Source organism: Electrona antarctica, assembly GCF_951216825.1.
Source record: "Electrona antarctica genome assembly, chromosome: 4".
NCBI classification, from domain to species: Eukaryota; Metazoa; Chordata; class Actinopteri; order Myctophiformes; family Myctophidae; genus Electrona; species Electrona antarctica.
The window spans coordinates 12164074-12183917 of record NC_136809.1 but is presented as its reverse complement, the minus strand read 5'-3'; the positions used below and the strand labels follow the sequence as shown (position 1 = coordinate 12183917).

Here is a 19844-nt window from a genome sequence, read left to right as displayed (position 1 = left end):
AAGAGACTTGTTACTGTACAATACTTTAAAACAGTTGTCATGCTTAAAATAGTTGTCATGCTTATGCTCTTATTTGCGCCGCCCTCGTTGAAAACAATGTATTTCCAACTCCAGCTTGTCTCAGTTCAGGCTGCATGAACAGCGCTCGAGCGCTCGATTTCCGCCCCCTCTATATCGTAACTCTTCTATTAGATGGCTCTCTGATAAATACTACATTTTGGCTAATTTCCAGGACCCCCATAACTCTCAGAGTTACAGACACTGCACCGGCCCACATGGGACCCCCCCCCCCCCCCCCCCCCCCCCCATCAAGGAACCCAGAGGGTCCCTCCCTGGATCCCACTTTGAGAACCACTGATAAGATAGCACATTGGTTCTCAAAGTGTGGTTCAAGGACCCTTGGCCTCTGGGTTACTTAAGAGGTTCCAAATGGACCCTCGGTCTCTGTAACTCTGAGAGTGTACAAATGGAGGGTCCATTTGGTTCCATATACACTCTCAGAGTTAACGGGGGTCCCCTTGTTGTTGAAAGTTGAAAGTTTGAGAGCCAGCAGATAGGAGGACCGGCGCGGCAGTGACAGCGTTAAACGCGCTCGCCAACACAGTCTCCACCTTTTATGTAAATAGCGTGTGTGAGTGTGAGTGTGACTGGGGAGTGGGGACTCGAGGCGGACAGAGGAGCGCACAGTGAATGGAGGGATGGATGGATAGGGGGAGTTGCCTTCACTGATCTATGCTGGAGAGGTGGATCTAGGCGAGGAGGTGTGTGTGTGTGTCGTGAGCGTGACGGTGATGTGTGTGTTGTGTGTGTATGTGTGGGGTTAGTGTTTATCATCTATTCAGGGAAAGGAGAAGGGCAGTTGTTTGGGATCAGGGATGTGGACCCAGCATGTTGTCACCGTCGCCGACGTGGGAGCGTGCATCGAGAGGAGCTAAATAGATCGATAGGCTATACATTATACATGCGATAAGGCGACAAGAGCAGCTGTAATAAGCCATGGGTGGCCAAATGACGCGAACTGCCTTGTACGGTAAGGAACATTTACCCGGTGTGTTTTTAGGGTTTGTTTGTATATTCCTGCATCTCGTGCATGCTAGTTTGACATGTTTGAATGACATGCTGCCGTGTTCTTGGGATCAAAATTGCTGTAGCTTAATATACGCGCACAATGTGTGTGTTTGTATTATGATAAGGGAGCCCTATAATAATTATGCCAGCGGTATCTCACCGTGATGTCACTGTACTGTACACTGTACAGACCTATATAAATTATGCAAATTATAGTGCCCAGTTTTGCATATATATGTAGTGCAACTCACGTTTTTCACCCTTGTCGCCTTAACATATTTTCTATGAACGTGTTCCATGCTATAGAATTGTTCCACACACTCATAAACACAGTCAGAGGTGGGGGTTTCCCTCTTTTATATGTATAGTGGTGTTTTCCCCATCGCCTCTTTAATGTGCAGGGCCTACAGCTGTTGTGCAATCAATTCAAAGCCCTGCGAGAATCAATAAATCCATTTCTCATTGTAGGGCTTGAGCCCAGTTCTGCAGAGCTACTGTATCTAATTAGTCTGCCAGATAGGGTCAAATCACTCATCTCATTCAATGATTTTGGGATGAATAACAGCCTTGCAAAGAGGACAACTTATTAAAGTCGGCCAACAGCTTGATTTCATTTGGCACTTTTGTCAACTATAGGCCTACTCTTCCACTGTCACTGATTAGTGTAAGTTTGGTCAGAATAGGCGGCAGTTCAAAAATAACCAGGCCTTATCTTGCTGGTGCCTTGTCTCCCATCAAGGTAGTGTAGCCTATACGTCCCGTTTAAAGCAGCAGCTCTTCTCTGCACGGCCTCTTCCTGACCACAGACCACCTTGTGCTAATTAAAGCCCAGTAGATTAATCCAATTAGGTGAACAGGGACAGACTGGCAGCCTGGCGAAGTGAAGGGGGGCTAGGTTATGAATCTGCAAGTGATTAAGTGAATAGCCTATGTGAGTATGTGACGTTTAGTAACATAGTAGGTCTATTATTGATGGCTGAACGCAGCAGACAGTAGTTCTGATTTAATCACATTAAATATGATTAGAAATATGTCTAGTGAGGGGCACGGTGACGCGGTCGGTAGCGCTGTCCCCTCACAACTAGCAGGTCCTGAGTTTGATTCCTGCTGGGGACGTTGTGGGCACTGGGGCCGTGTTCTCTCCTCCGTGTCATCAGTGCCCATTGGTAAAAAGGGGTTGGTAAAAAGGGTCTTTCAGTGTGGAGTTTGCATGTTCTCCCCGTGTCTCCTGACCCACTGTTTCCCAAACAGTGGGTCAGGACCTAGCCCCTCTCGGGACCCCCGGTTGAGCTCTTTTCATCGTCACCCGGAGGGTCCCTTCCCATCGGTGTCATGCTAAATGGAAATTATGGAATACAGACAGACTTACTGTCGCAAACGCCTTTGCTGCGCTGTTTGTGTGATAGTGACATGTTCCAAAAGAAGCATATATCGGCTATAGGAGACAACGGAAACATCAACGAACTTTCCTTTGGCGCAGAAGCCGTCAAGTATTTTTAATCTTTGTTTGACCGTTGACCGGGAAGGGACCCTCCGGGTGACGATGAAAAGAGCTCAACCGGGGGTCCCAAGAGGGGCTAGGTCAGGACCCATATATGTGGGTCGCGGACAACTTTGTATGGGTCCCTTATACTCCCTTTATTATTTTCTTTCCTACATTTTGTTTTTAATTATTATTTCAAAACTGTTTCAAAAAACATTCCCCCAAAAAAAAGATTTTCTTTTCATCAATTAAAAACAAATTGAATGATTTTTTTCAGTAATTTCACATGGGAATAAAAAATCTAAGAAATAAAAGAAATTGGAAAACAAATGTTTCAGTAGTAGTGAAAATAGCCGATCTACAAGCTCACAACGTGGCGCAAAGAGACGCGTTGTGAGCTTGTAGATCGGCTATTTTCACCAGTTTTGGTCCTGGGGAGACATCAAATCCCTCTTTTGGGTCAGTTTGGGGACCACTGTCGTAGGGGTACCCTCACAAAAAACATGCAGTAATCCTGGTCTCTAAACTGCCTCCTTCTGGCCAGCCGGGGCTCCTGATGGAGGGGAAAGGAACTGGTCTGAATAACGTGTTCCTTTCCATGCGCGACGTCCAACCGCGGAAACTCCCCCCTGTCAGGTGAAAAGAAGGAACTGGTTGCATAATGGACTCCTCATGCATATCGAAGGAAGCATGAGGTCAGTCCGTTGCTCTCCCCAGGTTGGCAGCTAGAGGAAGTGTAGTAGTAGTAGTAAGTAGCCTTGCCGAGCCATGAGGCCCATAGGGCAGGAGCCTATCTCCTGTTTCTGTAGCGTGAGGCAGCTTGATGTACAAGTACACCCCCTGGACATGACGCTAGTATGTCGCAGGGACTTACCCCCAATCCAACCCTTGTTGCTGAGTGTCAAGCAGGGAGGCACTGGGTCCCATTTTTAGAGTCTTTGGTATGACCCGGGGATCGAACCCCAACCTCCCAGTCTCAGGGCGGACACTCTATTAACCACAAGGCCACTGAGCTGGTAGGAAGTGTAGCGCCCAGGATTACATTAGATAATTGACACTGGGTGGGGAAAAAAATGGGTTGCAAAATTGTGGGATAAAAATTATATATATATATATATTAAAAAAATATATGTCTAATGTATTTTAGACATCTTTTAGGGCCTAATTTGTCAACTCTCCTCACATGATCATATGTTGTAGGATAACATAAAATGAAACAATAGGCTATAGTTGTTTAAATGTGTAGCCTATGGTTGCAGGTCTGCATCGTGGTGATCATCACCTCATCTCTGTGGTGTTGATGGACTGGTGTCTCCATGACAGCCGTTGCCATGCCATCCTTATCAAACACTCCATCTTGAGCGCTGTGTCATCTTCATGCCTCCTGTTGGAGGGTCCAAAAACCCATAACAGGCTGTCACGATTATGATGTTTTACTCCACGAGTCATTGTCACATGCACAAATCATTTGCCATTAACGATTTCATTGCGTTAATCGCAAACCCAGGCAACATAACGTGTACAAGTCACATTTCTGGTTGGCTTTTAGGGCTTTGAAGCTGCACAGTGCAGTCAGATATGACACATAGTATACAGTATCTTATATACAAAGAAATTACTGACATATTTAATAGTAAAATGCATCGCGATGCGTTGTGAGCTTGTAGATCTGCTATTTCCACTACTTTTTGAAAATGTTCGAAAATATCTTTCTACATGCAGGAAACGATTTTTACGGTTATGCAAAATAATTGCTAATATCTCAAATAGTTGCGATTATGTAACTATATGTGGTACAGTATGTGAATGCATAGAGCAATTCGACTTTTCTGTTTGGATGTATGGGCTGTCAAGGCCAGAAAGTATATATTTTTTGTCAGTGGGCGTTCCCTTAACTTCCATGTACGATGATGATGCCACGCGCATCCCTCTATTGTGACAGGCAAGACCAGTTTGATCATACACACCTGCTGTGTGTACCTCATTGTGATGATGCTGATATGTCCCTTGCAGATGATGCCATCACTGTCTCCCTTATATTCACCATATTCACACGGCGACCATTTTGCTATTAAGTTAATGAAATAATGACATTTCTTCCCAACCCGCAAATATGACATGAGAGCAAAAAGGCTGCTGTTAATACAGTCAATACCAGTGTGGTTCTCAAACGTTTTCATGTCAAAGAACCCCAAATTGTGAGCTTGTAGATCTGCTATTTTGCTGATGTAACTAAAGTGGTTAAAGTGCTTTTGATTCTATATTATCTAATTCTACTGGTTAACCCCTTCAAGGACCCCTGGGGGGTGTGGGGGTCCCCGGGCCCCACTTTGAGAACCAGCGCGTTATACAACAGGCTATAGAGGCCACATCACCTCAGCGATCTGATCTCCTGTCAGCTGCATTGCCTGATCCCTCCCTGCAGTCATTAACCATTGAACAGAAGCATGACCCAAAAGTTCATGTCTGTCTAATTATACCACAACGTAAACATCATCACCAGAGTGTGCATTTATCCATTTCTCAGAGTTAAACTGAACACTGGGGATTTTACCGTGTAGCCCAGGGCCAGGCTACACCGAAATGGAGCTAATCTGGAAGAGAGAGTGAGAGGTTAACCACTCTTAAACCCTATACTTATCTGATCGAAGTCCCCCAGGGATGTATGCTAGGGTCCCCTCCTTTTCCTAGCTCTCAGAGTCAAACTAACACTGTAGCCTAGGGCTATAGGCAACACCTAATCTGGAAGGGAAAGTGAAGCAGAGGTTAACCACTTAAACCCCTTGATCACTGTTTCCAAAACACTGGGTCCGGACACATTTGTGGGTTCCGATTTCATTTGTGGGTCGCAAGTATTTGTATTTATTTTTTCAATTATGATTATTTAAAAAAAAAAAATGGTATTGTCCCAATACCAATTTTTCAGACCGAGTACAAGTACTTAGTTTTTAGTACTCGCCGATACCGAGTACCGATACGAGTACTTTATTTTTTGTTGAGTAACCACTTATTTTACCCCCTTTTTCTCATAGATTCAGATGGATCTCCGATCTACACTTGTCAGTTGTCATTTATGCTTGTAGATCGGCTGTTTTTGGCGACATGCTGCAGTGTTGGGTCAGACTTGCTCCCGTTGCATTCGTTCAGCCTAGTGTCAATTGGATGTTTTGGTACTCAGGTCAAAGTATCGGGTCCGGTACCGAGTACGAGTACTTGAGGGTGGTATTGGGCCGAGTAACCAATACCAGTATCGGAAAAACTCAAATTTTTAAAGGATTATTGAAAATACCAGGTCTACAAGCTCACGGTGAGAGCATGTAAATCAGCTAAAAAGTTTGGGAACCACTGCCTTACACCAGGGCTCCACCGGGCGCGTCAGCGTCGCGTCTCCGTCACCGTCAGGGAATGTTCCCTTTTTAATCAATGAAGGGTGGCTCCACTGCCCGCGTTGCGTTGCGTGACGCGTGACGCGTGCATTCAAATTGAACCGGTGCGTTTTTTGACGCACGCGACGGAGGCGCAACGCGTCCGGTGGAGCCCTGGTGTAAGATGACCGAAATGTAAACTTTTTCCCGTTTAATTCTATACCTCTGTCCAGTGTTGCATTGCTGATATTATCTTTGGTGGGATGCCATTTTAAAGAGGCCACACACACGCAGCTCAACACCTACAGTGTACAGGTCACACAATGCACCATTGATGTGCATCTAGGCTCGTTCCTATATTAATTCACACCGGTGTGGCAGTCGGCAGATTGTCACATCAATGCGTGTGTCACCTTTGGGGGTGACGGCATGGCACCGGGTGCCATGACCGATGCAACACTGCCTGTGCCTAAGTGTCTCATGATTGATATCGGGTCAGACTCAGGACGCTGCACAGCATCTTTCACACCTTGTAGTCTCAGTCTGGCTGCATTCATGCATTGCATTTTGGTAATAGTGTAAGGCCATATAGGTATATAGGTATATAGGCCATATGTATATTCCACTTAAAAGCTATGCATACAGTATACACATACAGCATTTAAGAAAATCACACCCGTGTGAACTGAGTAGTGCAACTACTGTGATGTCAGTGACGTCACATACTAACCATAGCAACCATGCTCGTTTTTTTGGTTGCTAACCATAGCAACCATGCTCGTTTTTTTGGTACGAACAAACACGGGTACGCGGGTACAAAGCCAGTTGTTGGAGTGGTTTGCACCACTCAAAAATAGTAAAAGGTGCTTTTGATGCTTTTGTGTCAAGTAGGGTGTTAAAAAAACAAACAAAAAACCCCCCACAAAGTTAAAATATCGTGATAAGAGGTGTCTTCCCGACAGCAACGATATGCAGCAAAATGTGTGTTAACGCTGAGTGTGCAGATTGACCTGTATGGGTTCATTCCTAGAGTCTCTCAGTGTCAAATTATCACCCGGCAGGGGTTGACACTATGGTCTCAGAGGCACTTGCCCATCGGGCAAGTACAGGTCAATGGTCATGTTCTACTTGCCCAAAGGTCATGCCCATTTGGCCAAAAAGTGAATTGTCCATTTATAAAATGGACACATTTAATTTTTTTTATAATAATCTGGGGCTGTGCGATTAAAAAAATATCATACCTCGATTTGTATGCCAAAAACCTACATGGCTATGAATATAACTATGGGTTCACACTAGTTCTTTTATATTTTTAAGTGTAGGTAAACAGTGCGTTTATTTTAACATTCCACAGAACAGAAGACAGAGCGCTCTGGTTACGTTCAGGTGTTTAGACAGATATCTTGTGTTGTCTTTATACACGGTTGCATCCTCTCTCAAATGAGCACTTGCCCGGTCAGGCAACCTGAAAGCAAACTCCACCGGCCCCGAAAGTTTTACTTTCCTGCCAGGGGCAGGCGGGCAACCCTTAGCGACGTCAACGCCTGCTCGGGATTGAAGGCACATGTAGAATGTAGTCAGATGTGTGGGACACATTCAAACAGCGTTGGCTGACTTGATTGCATAACGGAGTCTGTGCGGGAGCTTTCTGTGGGTGGCTCTGGACTGGACTGAGTGTGTGGGTGGTTTCTGCGGGTGGCTCTGGACTGGGATGTCTCAGTAGGAGATGAACAGGACTCTGTATTCTTTTAGGCAAATGTTTCTCAACCTTTGGGCCGGGGCCTACTGGTAGGCCGGGAGCTTTTTGCAAGTGGCCCTAACTGACAAAGGTATGAGACAAAAAAAACCCCACCAAATTCTTTTTATTCAAGACGTAATTGATACTAGAAAATAAGTCTTTTTGGGATGAATTCCTTTATCTGCCGAGCTTAGTGGACAGATGGGTGGGTCGTAAAACACTTTAGTGATTTTCAAGTGAGCCCTGATCCAGCACAGGTTGAGAACCACTGCTTTAGGCAAAAGGGATGGCTGAGTCTGAGCTGAATAGATCTACTGTAAAAAACATTAATTCATCTCTACAAGCCAACTTCAAGGCATTACATCACCGAATCTCACTAAAGTCATGGGACAAACCCAGGGGCTGTTCATTGTATAAAAAATAAATAAATAGAAAATGATAAATAGAATCCCATAAAAAAACTATTTGCTATGGCTATCGTCATCTATTGCTGCTTGTTGAACTACAAGGTTTCGAGATTTTTATCTCACTGGTACAAACTGTTGTTGTTTTGGTTCTGTGCCCGCTTGTAAACTCATCTGTTCCTGTCAAATGATACGGTTGAGGAAGTAGCAAGAGGAAGTGTGTGTGTGCGTGCGTGCGTGCGTGCGTGCGTGCGTGATTTACAGAAGTAAAGAGCTTTTTTATGAGGACCAGACAGTTGCTATGGGGTGACAGAAACATGTGTGTTAGGGTCAGGTGCTATTGAGCTAGCATGTTCTCCTTGGGCATTCTTGGCGAGTTAAAGACAACAGACGTTTGGAAGACAATACTTACTGTAACCCATATCAATGCAAGATAAGGACACACACACACACACACACACACACGCGCACGTGTAGTTTTAGTACCAATAAGACACCCTGAGGGCAAGAAGCGAGGTCGCTTGCACGCATCCGCCTGGGTGACGGCAGACTTCTGGGCGAGCACTGGCGCTTTGGCATGGGGGGTCAGATCAACATATGGAATGTCAGAGCAGGTCAGCTCCATATATGGAGATCTAAGGGTGGCAGCGGGGGCAGTGTCTTGAGTGTACAGGGTTTGATGAGGTCAGATGGAATGAATTCTGTATTGGCCATATATGGAGCGTGGCACGAGGCGTGACGGACAGACGGACTGACTGACATGTTTTGCAGGTTTTCATTGTAAACTGCGACCTATGGTCGCAAAGAATTTTTTTAACACTAACGTCAAACTCGAAAATAGCAGACACATCCATCCCATCATTCCAACCCCTAACCTCAACACAAACCTTTTTTTTCTAATTTTAAGTATAAGCCTAAATGTAAAAGTCTGTTTTAACCATAAAACTAATTAACCGTTTCTCTTGTAAGGACCGGGAAACTTGTCCTCACGTGTCCTCTTGTGGGGACATTGGCCCTCACATAGTAATAGAAGCACATGCATGCATGCACGGATTGCATGCACGGACGCACGCACGTGTGTGCGCCATGATGACCCTACCTCATCAGCAGCTCACCTTCAACCCAGCACCCGTGCACATTTCCAGATACCTTTTATGATACTCAATGCATTCACCACAGTTCATTATTCCTTTCCGCCATCCATCTTGCTCTAATTCACCGCCAAGAAGGAGGCATCATTAGATTACACGATCCTACGACAATAGGGGATAGCACGGCAGTATAGCCACATCATGCTATTAATATGACTTATTGATTTGTGTTGTGTAATACTGTTGGTGGTGGAGAACGCACTAACGCGGAGGGGAGGGGATTAGAGCAGGGGTTCTCAACGTTTTTGGCCGGGGACCCCCGGAAATGCTTTGGCAATGTCTCGGGACCCCCGCCCTGCCCGACCCCCAATATAAATTGACTGCTACAATTTAGCTATTGAAAAATAGCAGATCTACAAGCTCATAGCGCGCCACCGAGTGGCGCGCTACGAGCTTGTAGGTCTGCTATTTTTGAAAAATCGTGAAATAAAAAAAAAATATTTTTTTTTATTTTTTTTTGAAAATAATTTGGGGACCCCCTAAAATAATTTGGCGACCCCCCGAGGGGTCGCGACCCACGGGTTGAGAACCCCTGGATTAGAGGACCGTGACGGAGCACGGCATCCAGAGGGGAGGGGATTAGAGGACCGTGACGGAGCGCGGCATCCAGACGCTCTTTCATCAGCACCGCGCGGCTCACCTTTCACTGCTGGATCATTAGTGGCGTGACAGTGAAGGCTGAATTATTGATGGCGAGCGGAGCCAGTCTCTACCGTAGGATATGAGCGGTGGAGTAGGGCTTTAATGCTGAGAGGGTACAACATGGAGCCAGTCTCTGCCGTAGGATATGAGCGGTGGAGTAGGGCTTTAATGCTGAGAGGGTACAACATGGAGCCAGTCTCTACCGTAGGATATGAGCGGTGGAGTAGGGCTTTAATGCTGAGAGGGTACAACATGGAGCCAGTCTCTGCCGTAGGATATGAGCGGTGGAGTAGGGCTTTAATGCTGAGAGGGTACAACATGTGTATGCTGCTGACAGCGAACAAAATGTACACTGTCATCATTTACAAAAATGTAAAAAAAAAAAAATGAAAAAAGAAAATTGTTTAAAAAAATCTTACTAACTATTTGGTCTCTTGGTAGGACTGAGCAATTAACCAAAAATATATCGAAACCGATATAGAACCTCTAACCAATTTAATCTCGCTCATGTAGGTTAATAGAATAATAGTATGTCAATTAAATAAAGATGCAAAAATACAGTACAGACCGTGGCAGAGTACTATGAGGGCAGTGTGGGCAAAATGTATAATAAGTAATCGTTCATTAATCACAATCAAGGTAAAAGTCTGAAATAATCGTGATATTGACTCGAAGTCACATCGCCCAGCCCGACTGAGAGTGTACAAATGCATTTGGTTACAGTAAGCTTGCGCACTCTTAGCATTGTGAAGTGAATGGATGCATCGACCGTGTGTTGATGATGATGTTTACCCCCAGTCGGTGGTGAAGCTCAGACTAATATGAAGAATCTACAGTAGAGTGCACAGTGACCCAGCCTCACCTTATTACTCTGTTACTGATCTGCGTTCCTACGGAAACCGCTTGTGTCGCATTGCCACGGGCACCCAGGCCAATCTATATCGGAGCCAAATCAATGGATTTGTCACGACGGTTGCCTAGCAGCACATTAAAGCCCCTTGGTTACCGCAAACATAACCAGAGCCCCTCTCGTGTCTTACATCTCCAGGTAGAATAGCAGACACAGTGATATAGTTGCATTGCTGCCCACGGTGCTGTACTGTAGTAATCTCCATTATCTTTAATAAGCCCCGCAGAGCGCGTTGGATTTCACAATGCGTTTATCTGTGCAGCATCTGTTGGTCGCGCATAAATGCACTAGCAAGGAATCTTGGAGATTAGCATGGATAAGATGCAGTACACATTGCCTAATATTTATTAGCGTCACACACCATAGGCGTCCATGGTTCTGGTGAGATCATGTTGCCCTCCTAATACGTGTTTTTCCAATTACTTATTTCATTTAACTTTAAGATGTTCAAAATTCTTTCAAGATTTGTGCAAAATATCGGTCAAGGGATTGTTAATCAGTGGTCTAGGACGGTGTTTCTCAAAGTGGGGTCCGGGGACCCCCTATAGGTGTTACCAGGGTGTCCCCAGCCCAGCTAAGTTATTGAACCAAATAGACCCATGCACGTCTGTAACTCTGAGAGCATACCAAATGGAACCAAATTGACCCCTATAGAGTTATGGGGGACTAGGACTCTCCAAAATCGACATCGGACACAAAAATCTGGCATCATTTTAGGCTCTAATTTGCGAAGCTTTAGCACACAGCTAGTTGCTATGAATACATGAATGGTGGTGCAGTGTCTGTCGGTGGAACATGAGTGATGATGCGAATGTAAGTGATACTCTTTCGGTTATTATTCCACGATTCATTTCAACGTCGCTGCCATGCATGTCAGGCGGTAATGGCATGGCTGTTATGAGTCAGTGGGATTGAATACTTCATCTAAACAACGCTATGTAAACATCATTAATACCAACCATCCTCCAGGCCCATTGGCTGCAGTGTAAACCATGTTGCCATGTGATCCATTTAAAGTGAATAATCTAAACAGATACCTTAACCCATTTTGGGCGGGAACCCCTTCTGGTGTTTTAAGCATTATGTTGTACTATTGGAAAATAGCAGATCTACAAGCTTGTAGGTTTGCTATTTTTGAAAAGTCTTGAAAATGTGGTGCAAATCTTTGAATATATATTCTTTCAGGGCAAACGTTTTAAGTCAAATCTGTGCTTCTGGGGGAGTCCCTGGAACAACATATTTTCAGATGCGGATCGGCGACCAATTACATATATTTTTGACGGTACTTGACATGAAAATGTTTGAGAACCACTGACATAGCAACATGGGTTTTTCAGAATTTAGAAGGCATTTGTAGAATCGTTCTCAGGTCTAAATGGGTTAAATGCACGAGGTGCCGTATGGTAGTACTCTGCGTAAAATATCATCTGTTGGGTGGGAACCTCATGTGTCCAAAAAAAACTGTTACTTTTCAGGATTCACATTCAAAAGTAGCAGATCTACAAGCTCGAACGCTGCTGTATTATGATCAAGTATACTAGGGCCTAAATTCACGGAAAAACACAAAGCTAGAATATGGAGATAAGAGGTTTCTGCCCGTTTACAAGATGTGAGGTCCGTTAGCAAAGGGGCGGCGCCACAAATGCTACAAACACTTGGGATGTGTGTGTCTGTGTCGTCAAGTTCAAGTCAAGCCAACATGATTCACATTAAAAGTAAAACAAATAATACCGGTAATACAAATTGTCTAGATAACTATAGCACAAAGTGCAGATTAACCCATTTTGGGCGGGAACCCATTTTAGTGTTAGCATTATGTTATGCTTTAGCTATTGAAAAATAGCAGATCTACAAGCTCATAGCGCGCTACAAGCTTGTAGGTCTGCTATTTTTGAAAAATCGAAGAACGACTGACATAGAAACATAGCTTTTTCAGAAAACTGTCAGGATGTAGAAGACATTTTTAGAATCTGATCTCAGGTCAAAATGGGTTAACCCCCAGAAGAGGAGACTTGAGGTTAATGAAAGTTTATTCCAGAGTATAGGATCATATGCACCTTCACCAGGTGTAGATTGTAGTTGGGAGACCAGTGTCTCAATTGATGATCTGACAGGTCTGATAGGCTTACGGTCAGAGATGCATTCAGGAGATAAACCTCTTAAACCCTATATACTTAGCTGACCGGAGTCCCCCAGGGCTCTATGCTAGGCCCCCCTTCTGTTTACACTCTACACACTAAATATCTCAGCCAAAAATAGCAGATCTGTGTGAGCTTATAGATCGGCTTGTTAGAGATAGAATATCCGTCTTCCCAGAATAGGAACACTAGGGTTCTTGTGGTTAAGAGCCTTGTAGTACTTGGAAATCAATTTAAGTAGAATAATGTGTTGAGCTATTCTTGTTCCAGAGAACATAATTATGTCTAAATGACCTGAAGCCTTCGAACAGCCTTTTTCATATTTTTTTAGGAAGTCCAGCGAAGAGCCCATAATCCTGTTGAAGATTTATGCGTGGACCCGTTTTATCAAAGGCATTAAGAAGCTTCTAAATTTGGCTTTTTTATGGTAAAAAGCTGTCCTAGTAATATTAGTGCTATGGTTTTGAACATTAAGATCAGCGTCCTTAATAGCACCAAGTCGCTGCATACTGTAGGTTCCACTGGCCTCCTGTGCATGCCTCTATGTGCATGTGTACATCCCTGCATGTTAATATGCCCTAGTTATTCATCTTATTAATGCATACTACATTGTCGGGCTGGGCCACTTAACAGAACCGATACATCAACAAGCTCATAAAAATAATATATATATATATATATATATATATATATATATATATATAGGCCTATGTATCTTTTTTTTTTTTTTTGGAGGGGTCAGAATAAATTATGGACTTAGACTGTTATTCGTCTCAACTGCTCTTGATAAGTCTGATTAACCACTTGACTTAACCCTGTATTTGTGTATATGGAATGGTGGTGTACAAAAAAAATCAATCGTATCAAATAGCTTTTGCTAAATAGCTAATCTGCTATTTTCAAAGTAAAGAAAAGAGAAATACCTTACTGTAACCGTGGCAAAAAAATAGAAATAATCGTGATAATGATTTGAAGTCATATTGCCCAGCCTATATAAACAACACAAGACAGGGTTTAACTATTCACTATTTAAGCCTAGTAAGACTTAAGAGTTAAGGCAATTAAGTACGCCATTTATTTGACAACTAAATGACCTGAAATGATTTGAACTGTCTGGATGCAGTACATCAACAATACATGTGCTACAAAACTGATGTGCTATGGTTTCTAACCAGATGTGTTATGGTTTTCCAATTAACCACCCACATGACACACACACACACACACACACACACACACACACACACACACACACACACACACACACACTTTTGTTTGAAGATGGCTTGAACTTATTGATGTATTTTATACACATTGAGGATAGCTTTAAGCATTATAGTAAAGTACTAGTATAGTATCCTTGAGTTAGGGAGATACTATATTTAGAGAGAATAACCTTTATGGTTGTTGGGTTTTCCATCTGGTTCCCGGGACATCCTGAACAAATATTTAAACGTTCACAAACAGTTGGATCTCTGTTTGCATTGTAAACCATTTTGGCTGACATGGGTCACAGCAGATAGGATTTACAGTTAGTTTAAACACACAATAAAAAAGCTCAACGTGTTTGTGCACAGCCCGCACGCACGCACACGCGCACGCGCGCGCGGGCACACAGGTTTGTAAATTGTATTACTATACTTGTGAGGACATCAGCAATTTTATGAATGCCATTCTTAATCTTTGGGGGCAATTTTAACTGTAAAGCCCAAACCGAAAAATTCAAGCTCATAACATGTTGCGCTGCAATGCGTTGTGAGCCTGTAGATCGGGTATCTTTCGGTGCACAACACACTGGCATGCACTATTGTATAAATCCTATTTTACTCTAACTCCAACCCATACAACTAACCTCTAATGTCTAATCCTGAACCTAACCACAACCTGAATCTTTTTCGCGCATCTCTAGAAATATTTTTTCAACCATAAAACAACCGTTTCTCCTGTGAGGACCATGGAAAATGGGACATTTGGTCCTCACATGTATTCTCTCTCACACACACACACACACGCACACACAGACACACAGACACAGACACAGACACACAGACACACACACAGATGCGGCCGGGTACAACATGGTCATGTAACCTTTGGTTCACCATTCTCCTTAGCCAGATGACGACGGCCAGAGATTAGCTTACGGCTTAACAAAGGCATCCATTGGGCCATGAGAGGTCTTAGTCGCATACATGCCAATGTGTTGTGGGAAGGGATTGGAGTTGTCATGACAGTAACGCTGTCATTAAGTTCAATAAAGACGTCTGCACTTCATGTCAGAGGAGGACAGTCTGTTCACTGTGTGTTCTGTCCGCCCGGCATCACACATGCTCACGGTCGGTGGACAGTACCAGAGTACATTTACTTGAGTACCGTACCACCCGAGTACATTGTTTGAGTGTCCGTACTTTACTTGAGTATTTTGGCGCTGTCGGGTGGAAACCCCCTATCTCCATATTTTAACGTTTTGCATGTTTTTTTCTTTTCGTAAATTACAGCGTCGCACAAAAGTATCCAAAGTAGCAGATCTACAAGCGTGACTGACAAGTATAACTGTAACAGTTTTGGATATATGAGGTTTCCACCCGACAAAGATGTATGACTTGACTCCACTACATTTCGAGGAAAGGGGGGGGGGAAATACATTATGATATGAATTAACTACTTAAGCCCATTTCAAACTACTGCATTATATACACATTAGTTGAAAATAATCGATAAAATACTGTTTTTGCATACACATGGCTAAGCAGAACATTAGCAGAAAAGTTATAGCAATTTTGCTTTTCGGCGGTCTGGGTTTTTTTTCCAGTTCATTTTTTAACCCATTTTTGGCGGGAACCCCTTTTGGTGTTAGCATTATGTTATGCTTTAGCTATTGAAAAATAGCAGATCTACAAGCTCATAGCGCGCCACCGAGTGGCGCGCTACGAGCTTGTAGGTCTGCTATTTTTGAAAAAAAATCGAAGAACCACTGACACAGAAACATAGCTTTTTCAGAAAACTGTCAGGATGTAGAAGACATTTTTAGAATCTGATCTCACGTCAAAATGGGTTAATCCATTGAGACCTGGAACGCATCCATGTCACGTTAGCGTTTAACCACATTAACCATGAACCCATTTTGGGGCGGGAACCCCTTTTGGTGTTTTAAACATTGTATAGCAGATCTACAAGCTCATAGCGCGCCACCGAGTGGCGCGCTATGAGCTTGTAGGTCTGCTATTTTTGAAAAATCGTTAAAATGTGCCTCAAATCTTTCCGAAAATTGTCATGATTTAGAAAACTTTTTTTTTTTAATTTCGACGTCAGGCCTGAATGGGTTAACATAAAGTACCCGGCTCAAATGTGGCCAGTCGTACAGTACATGTCAGCAGACGAGATGGAAAGAGGACGGGCTGATTTACACATGGTCGCACACAGCCAGAGTCATCATCATTGCTCCACATTGTTCTAGTCTATTTGCCCCGTGCAGATGGTACTTTACAAGATGGAGCGAGTCACTAAGGTATGAATTCACATCATAGCTCATTTCACTTCATTAGGAACATGACAAAATGTGAGCAGGATTAGATGATGTTAACCCATTTTGACCTGAGATCAGATTCTCTAAAAATGTCTTCTACATCCTGACAGTTTTCTGAAAAAGCTGTGTTTCTATGTCAGTCGTTCTTCGATTTTTCAAAAATAGCAGACCTACAAGCTCGTAGCGCGCCACTCGGTGGCGCGCTATGAGCTTGTAGGTCTGCTATTTTTCAATAGCTAAAGCATAACATAATGCTAACACCAAAAGGGGATCCCGCCCAAAATGGATTAATATGGAGGGAACATCGTCTCTGGGGTCGGGTGGAAAACCTCACATGTCCAAAAGTGTCTGTTTGACAGCAACGATATATGCAGTACTATTCACTATTCACTATTCACTATTCCTTCAGTATGTGTACCGGTTGTTTGTTTGTTTGTTTGTTTTTTTATGTTTTTCGCCTTTATTTTATATATTTTATGGAGGGACAGACAGTAGGCTGACAGGAAATGGGGAGAGAGATGGGGGGGGGGGGGGGGGGGGGAGACATGCAGTAAAGGCCGTTGGGATCGGGAGTCGAACCCGCGGCACACTGCCAGACTGGATTACCAGCCAAGGTGCCTGGACCACTGAGCCATGGCCCAGGCCGTGTACCGGTTGTTAATACCAAAGATGGACAAAGTACTCAACCAAGAGTTAAAGCATCGATTCTCCGATTCAAGACGGTACTAACTGCAAGTTGAAGTTGCTCAGTGATTGTGTTCATGTAGAGTAGACTGCAGTATTTACTTTTTAAAATGCTGAAGTATTCAAAATAGTTAACATTTGGACATTTTCCAAAAGGATTCAAAGATTTTCCAGAAATATTCAAAATAATATCAATAATAGTGAAACTAGCAGATACGTAGATGTAGATCGATACTGTAGATGGATACCTTTTATTAATCCTGTGGGGGGGGGAATTCAGGCACCAGAGACAGCACAGCAGTAAAAGTTACAGACACGGGGCATAGACATACAGTAGGTAGAAGAGTGACATCACGATAGACGTATACACCCTATACAATCCTGATGCAGAACAACAGAGAGAGAGAGAGAGAGAGAGAGAGAGAAGCAACTTAAGCCTCAAGTCATGACATCAGCACAAACCACAGGCAACGTTACAGATGATGATCATCGCTAGCCTCGCGTAGCAATACTAATATCACTGTGTGGATATTAGTCTCATCCCTCTCAGTGTTAGATTTATTTTCTCGCAATGTCCCGCCTGGCCTGGTTCCAGACGAACCTGGTTGGCCGTCACCATTCCGTCCGTGAAGTCCTCCCACTATCGGGAGGGACCAGACTTAATGTGAGACCGTGCGTTTGCGATGGCAGCCCCTGAGCTAAGGAACAACCCCCCCCCCCTCATATTAGAGTTGCTCAAACCATTGACATTTTTAAGTCCCTACTTAAAACGCACCTTTTTTCCCTGGCTTTCAATCTGATTTTAACTTGTTTAATATGCATTCTTACTATCCATGTCCCACGGTTCTTATGCTATGTTTTCTTTGTGCTGCGTGATGTAATTTGCTTTAATTTTAATCTTTTGTTGTGAAGCACTTTGATCAACTCTGGTTGTGTTAATATGTGCTATATAATTAACGGTTGAGTTGATTTGATTCATCTGCCTGGGGCAATATGGGTTGCAAAGGCAGATGAAGGCTGGCTATGCGAGGCTAGATCATCGCTGTCGGGTGGAAACCCGTTACTTTTCACAATTGTACTTTTGATGCTAGTTAGAATATGGAGATAAGAGGTTTCTGCCCGGCATCAATGATATTATGAATGTGACCCTTCATCCCCTGAAAGTAACTGGTTAAATAAAGTTTCTCAAAATGTATTCAATTCAAATCAATAAACAAACTCAATATAACTTCATTACTAACTAAACTTAAAACAATCATGCCAGAATTGTACAATGGCAAACACTGAATTTCCATTCTTTTGTATTCTCCCTGGTCAGAATGAGCTCTTTCGATAAGAACAGTGCCAGTAAGCTCTGAATGTGAAAACGGAGATATTGTGTGGTTGCTTGGGTTGTTGTGCCCTCCCTGGCAAACAACATGGCATCTGTTGTGTCTCCCTAGATGATAGCCGGGGTCTGAACGAGCTCGCTGATCAAGCCCTTTTGATGCGAGGGGGTTGCTAAGGAACATGAATTCACACTTAACCTCCGCTCGCTCTCCTCGGCAGCTGCGCCTCTCTGTAGCGCCCCGTAATGCATTCAGACTCAATCTGGCTGCTGGGCCCACGTGAGCCGAGCCCACATTCACTTCACTGCTCTCCTGTGGCTCGTTCGTTCTGAGACAAAAGGCAAGCGGCGATGCCCTTATTATTATTATTATTATTATGGAGCCAGACTGGACGGTGGATGCGTGTCGTGTGAGATAAAATAAATGAATACATAAATAGAAACACTCAGTGGAAAGCTCATTACAAGACAAACAAAGACAGTAGACTGGAGAGAAGGCTGTAGTTGTGAGATTGATTTGGTGTTTTATCAGGGCTCCTCAGGATGTGACCCAACTGCTGTGCTTTTGTCTACTAACATAATAAGTATAATACTAGTTAGTTATCAGTTATCTATTAGGTTTCACTCAACCCAAATTGATCATCGCCTTCTGGAGATCGGAATATAATGCGCTAAGTTACTGTATAGTGTTATGGGATTGGCAACACTGATGACAGCATCTGCAGTGCACTCCACTCGGGTGTTCAGGGTTGGGTTGAACCCGACGGCACCCAAAGAGCCCTAGATTTTGCTATAAATTCAGCAACGCTGGCCTCTTTTGCCTAGAAATGTTACAAAACACCCCTCTGAGGCCCTTAGCCCTTAGAACAGTGCTGTAAAAAGAAATGAACCAAATGAGCCTTGTTCACTTGAATGATGAAGTGTTCTATTTGGAGCCTGTTTCCAAATGCGACAGTGCTGTGTTGTTGTCAGTGATAGCCTGATTCATGCCGAAGATCGCTGGTTTGCAAACTCAAAGCTGTCGATCTGCAAGCCCACAACGCGCCACATCCATGGCGCGTTGTGGGCTTGCAGATCGACAATTTTCGCTGCGCCGGCCCGTCTTACGACAGAACGTAAATGTCGAGTGTGACTGATGGAGCTGTGTGAGTGTGTGTGATTGTGTGACTGTGTGTGTTTGTGTGTGTGTCTAGGGGCAGATTTCCTCAGCCACCTGCTCCCAGCTTCCCAGTCAAACGCATTTCTCCTCCATGCATCTCATTAGCAGTCAGAACTACTGCACCCCAGGACACCCCAGGACTCCCTGCACCAAGCCTTGTGATCAATAATAACACTCAAACGAGTTTGTTTGTTTGCAACTTCTTTGGGATGATCTATTCGATAGTACTAGTGTCATATTATATATAGT

At 43.7% G+C, this 19844-nt stretch overlaps 1 protein-coding gene across 1 annotated transcript in view; it reads left to right on the top strand.

Annotated features, from left to right (window-relative positions):
• The first annotated feature begins 717 nt into the window (after positions 1–717).
• Positions 718–19844, top strand: part of neurl1aa (neuralized E3 ubiquitin protein ligase 1Aa) — a 75987-nt gene continuing 56860 nt past the window's right edge. Inside the window, exon 1 of the mRNA XM_079500195.1 lies at positions 718–1030. Coding sequence (XP_079356321.1) covers positions 997–1030 — 34 coding nt within the window. The 5' untranslated portion in view covers positions 718–996. The remainder of the gene's footprint in view (positions 1031–19844) is intronic.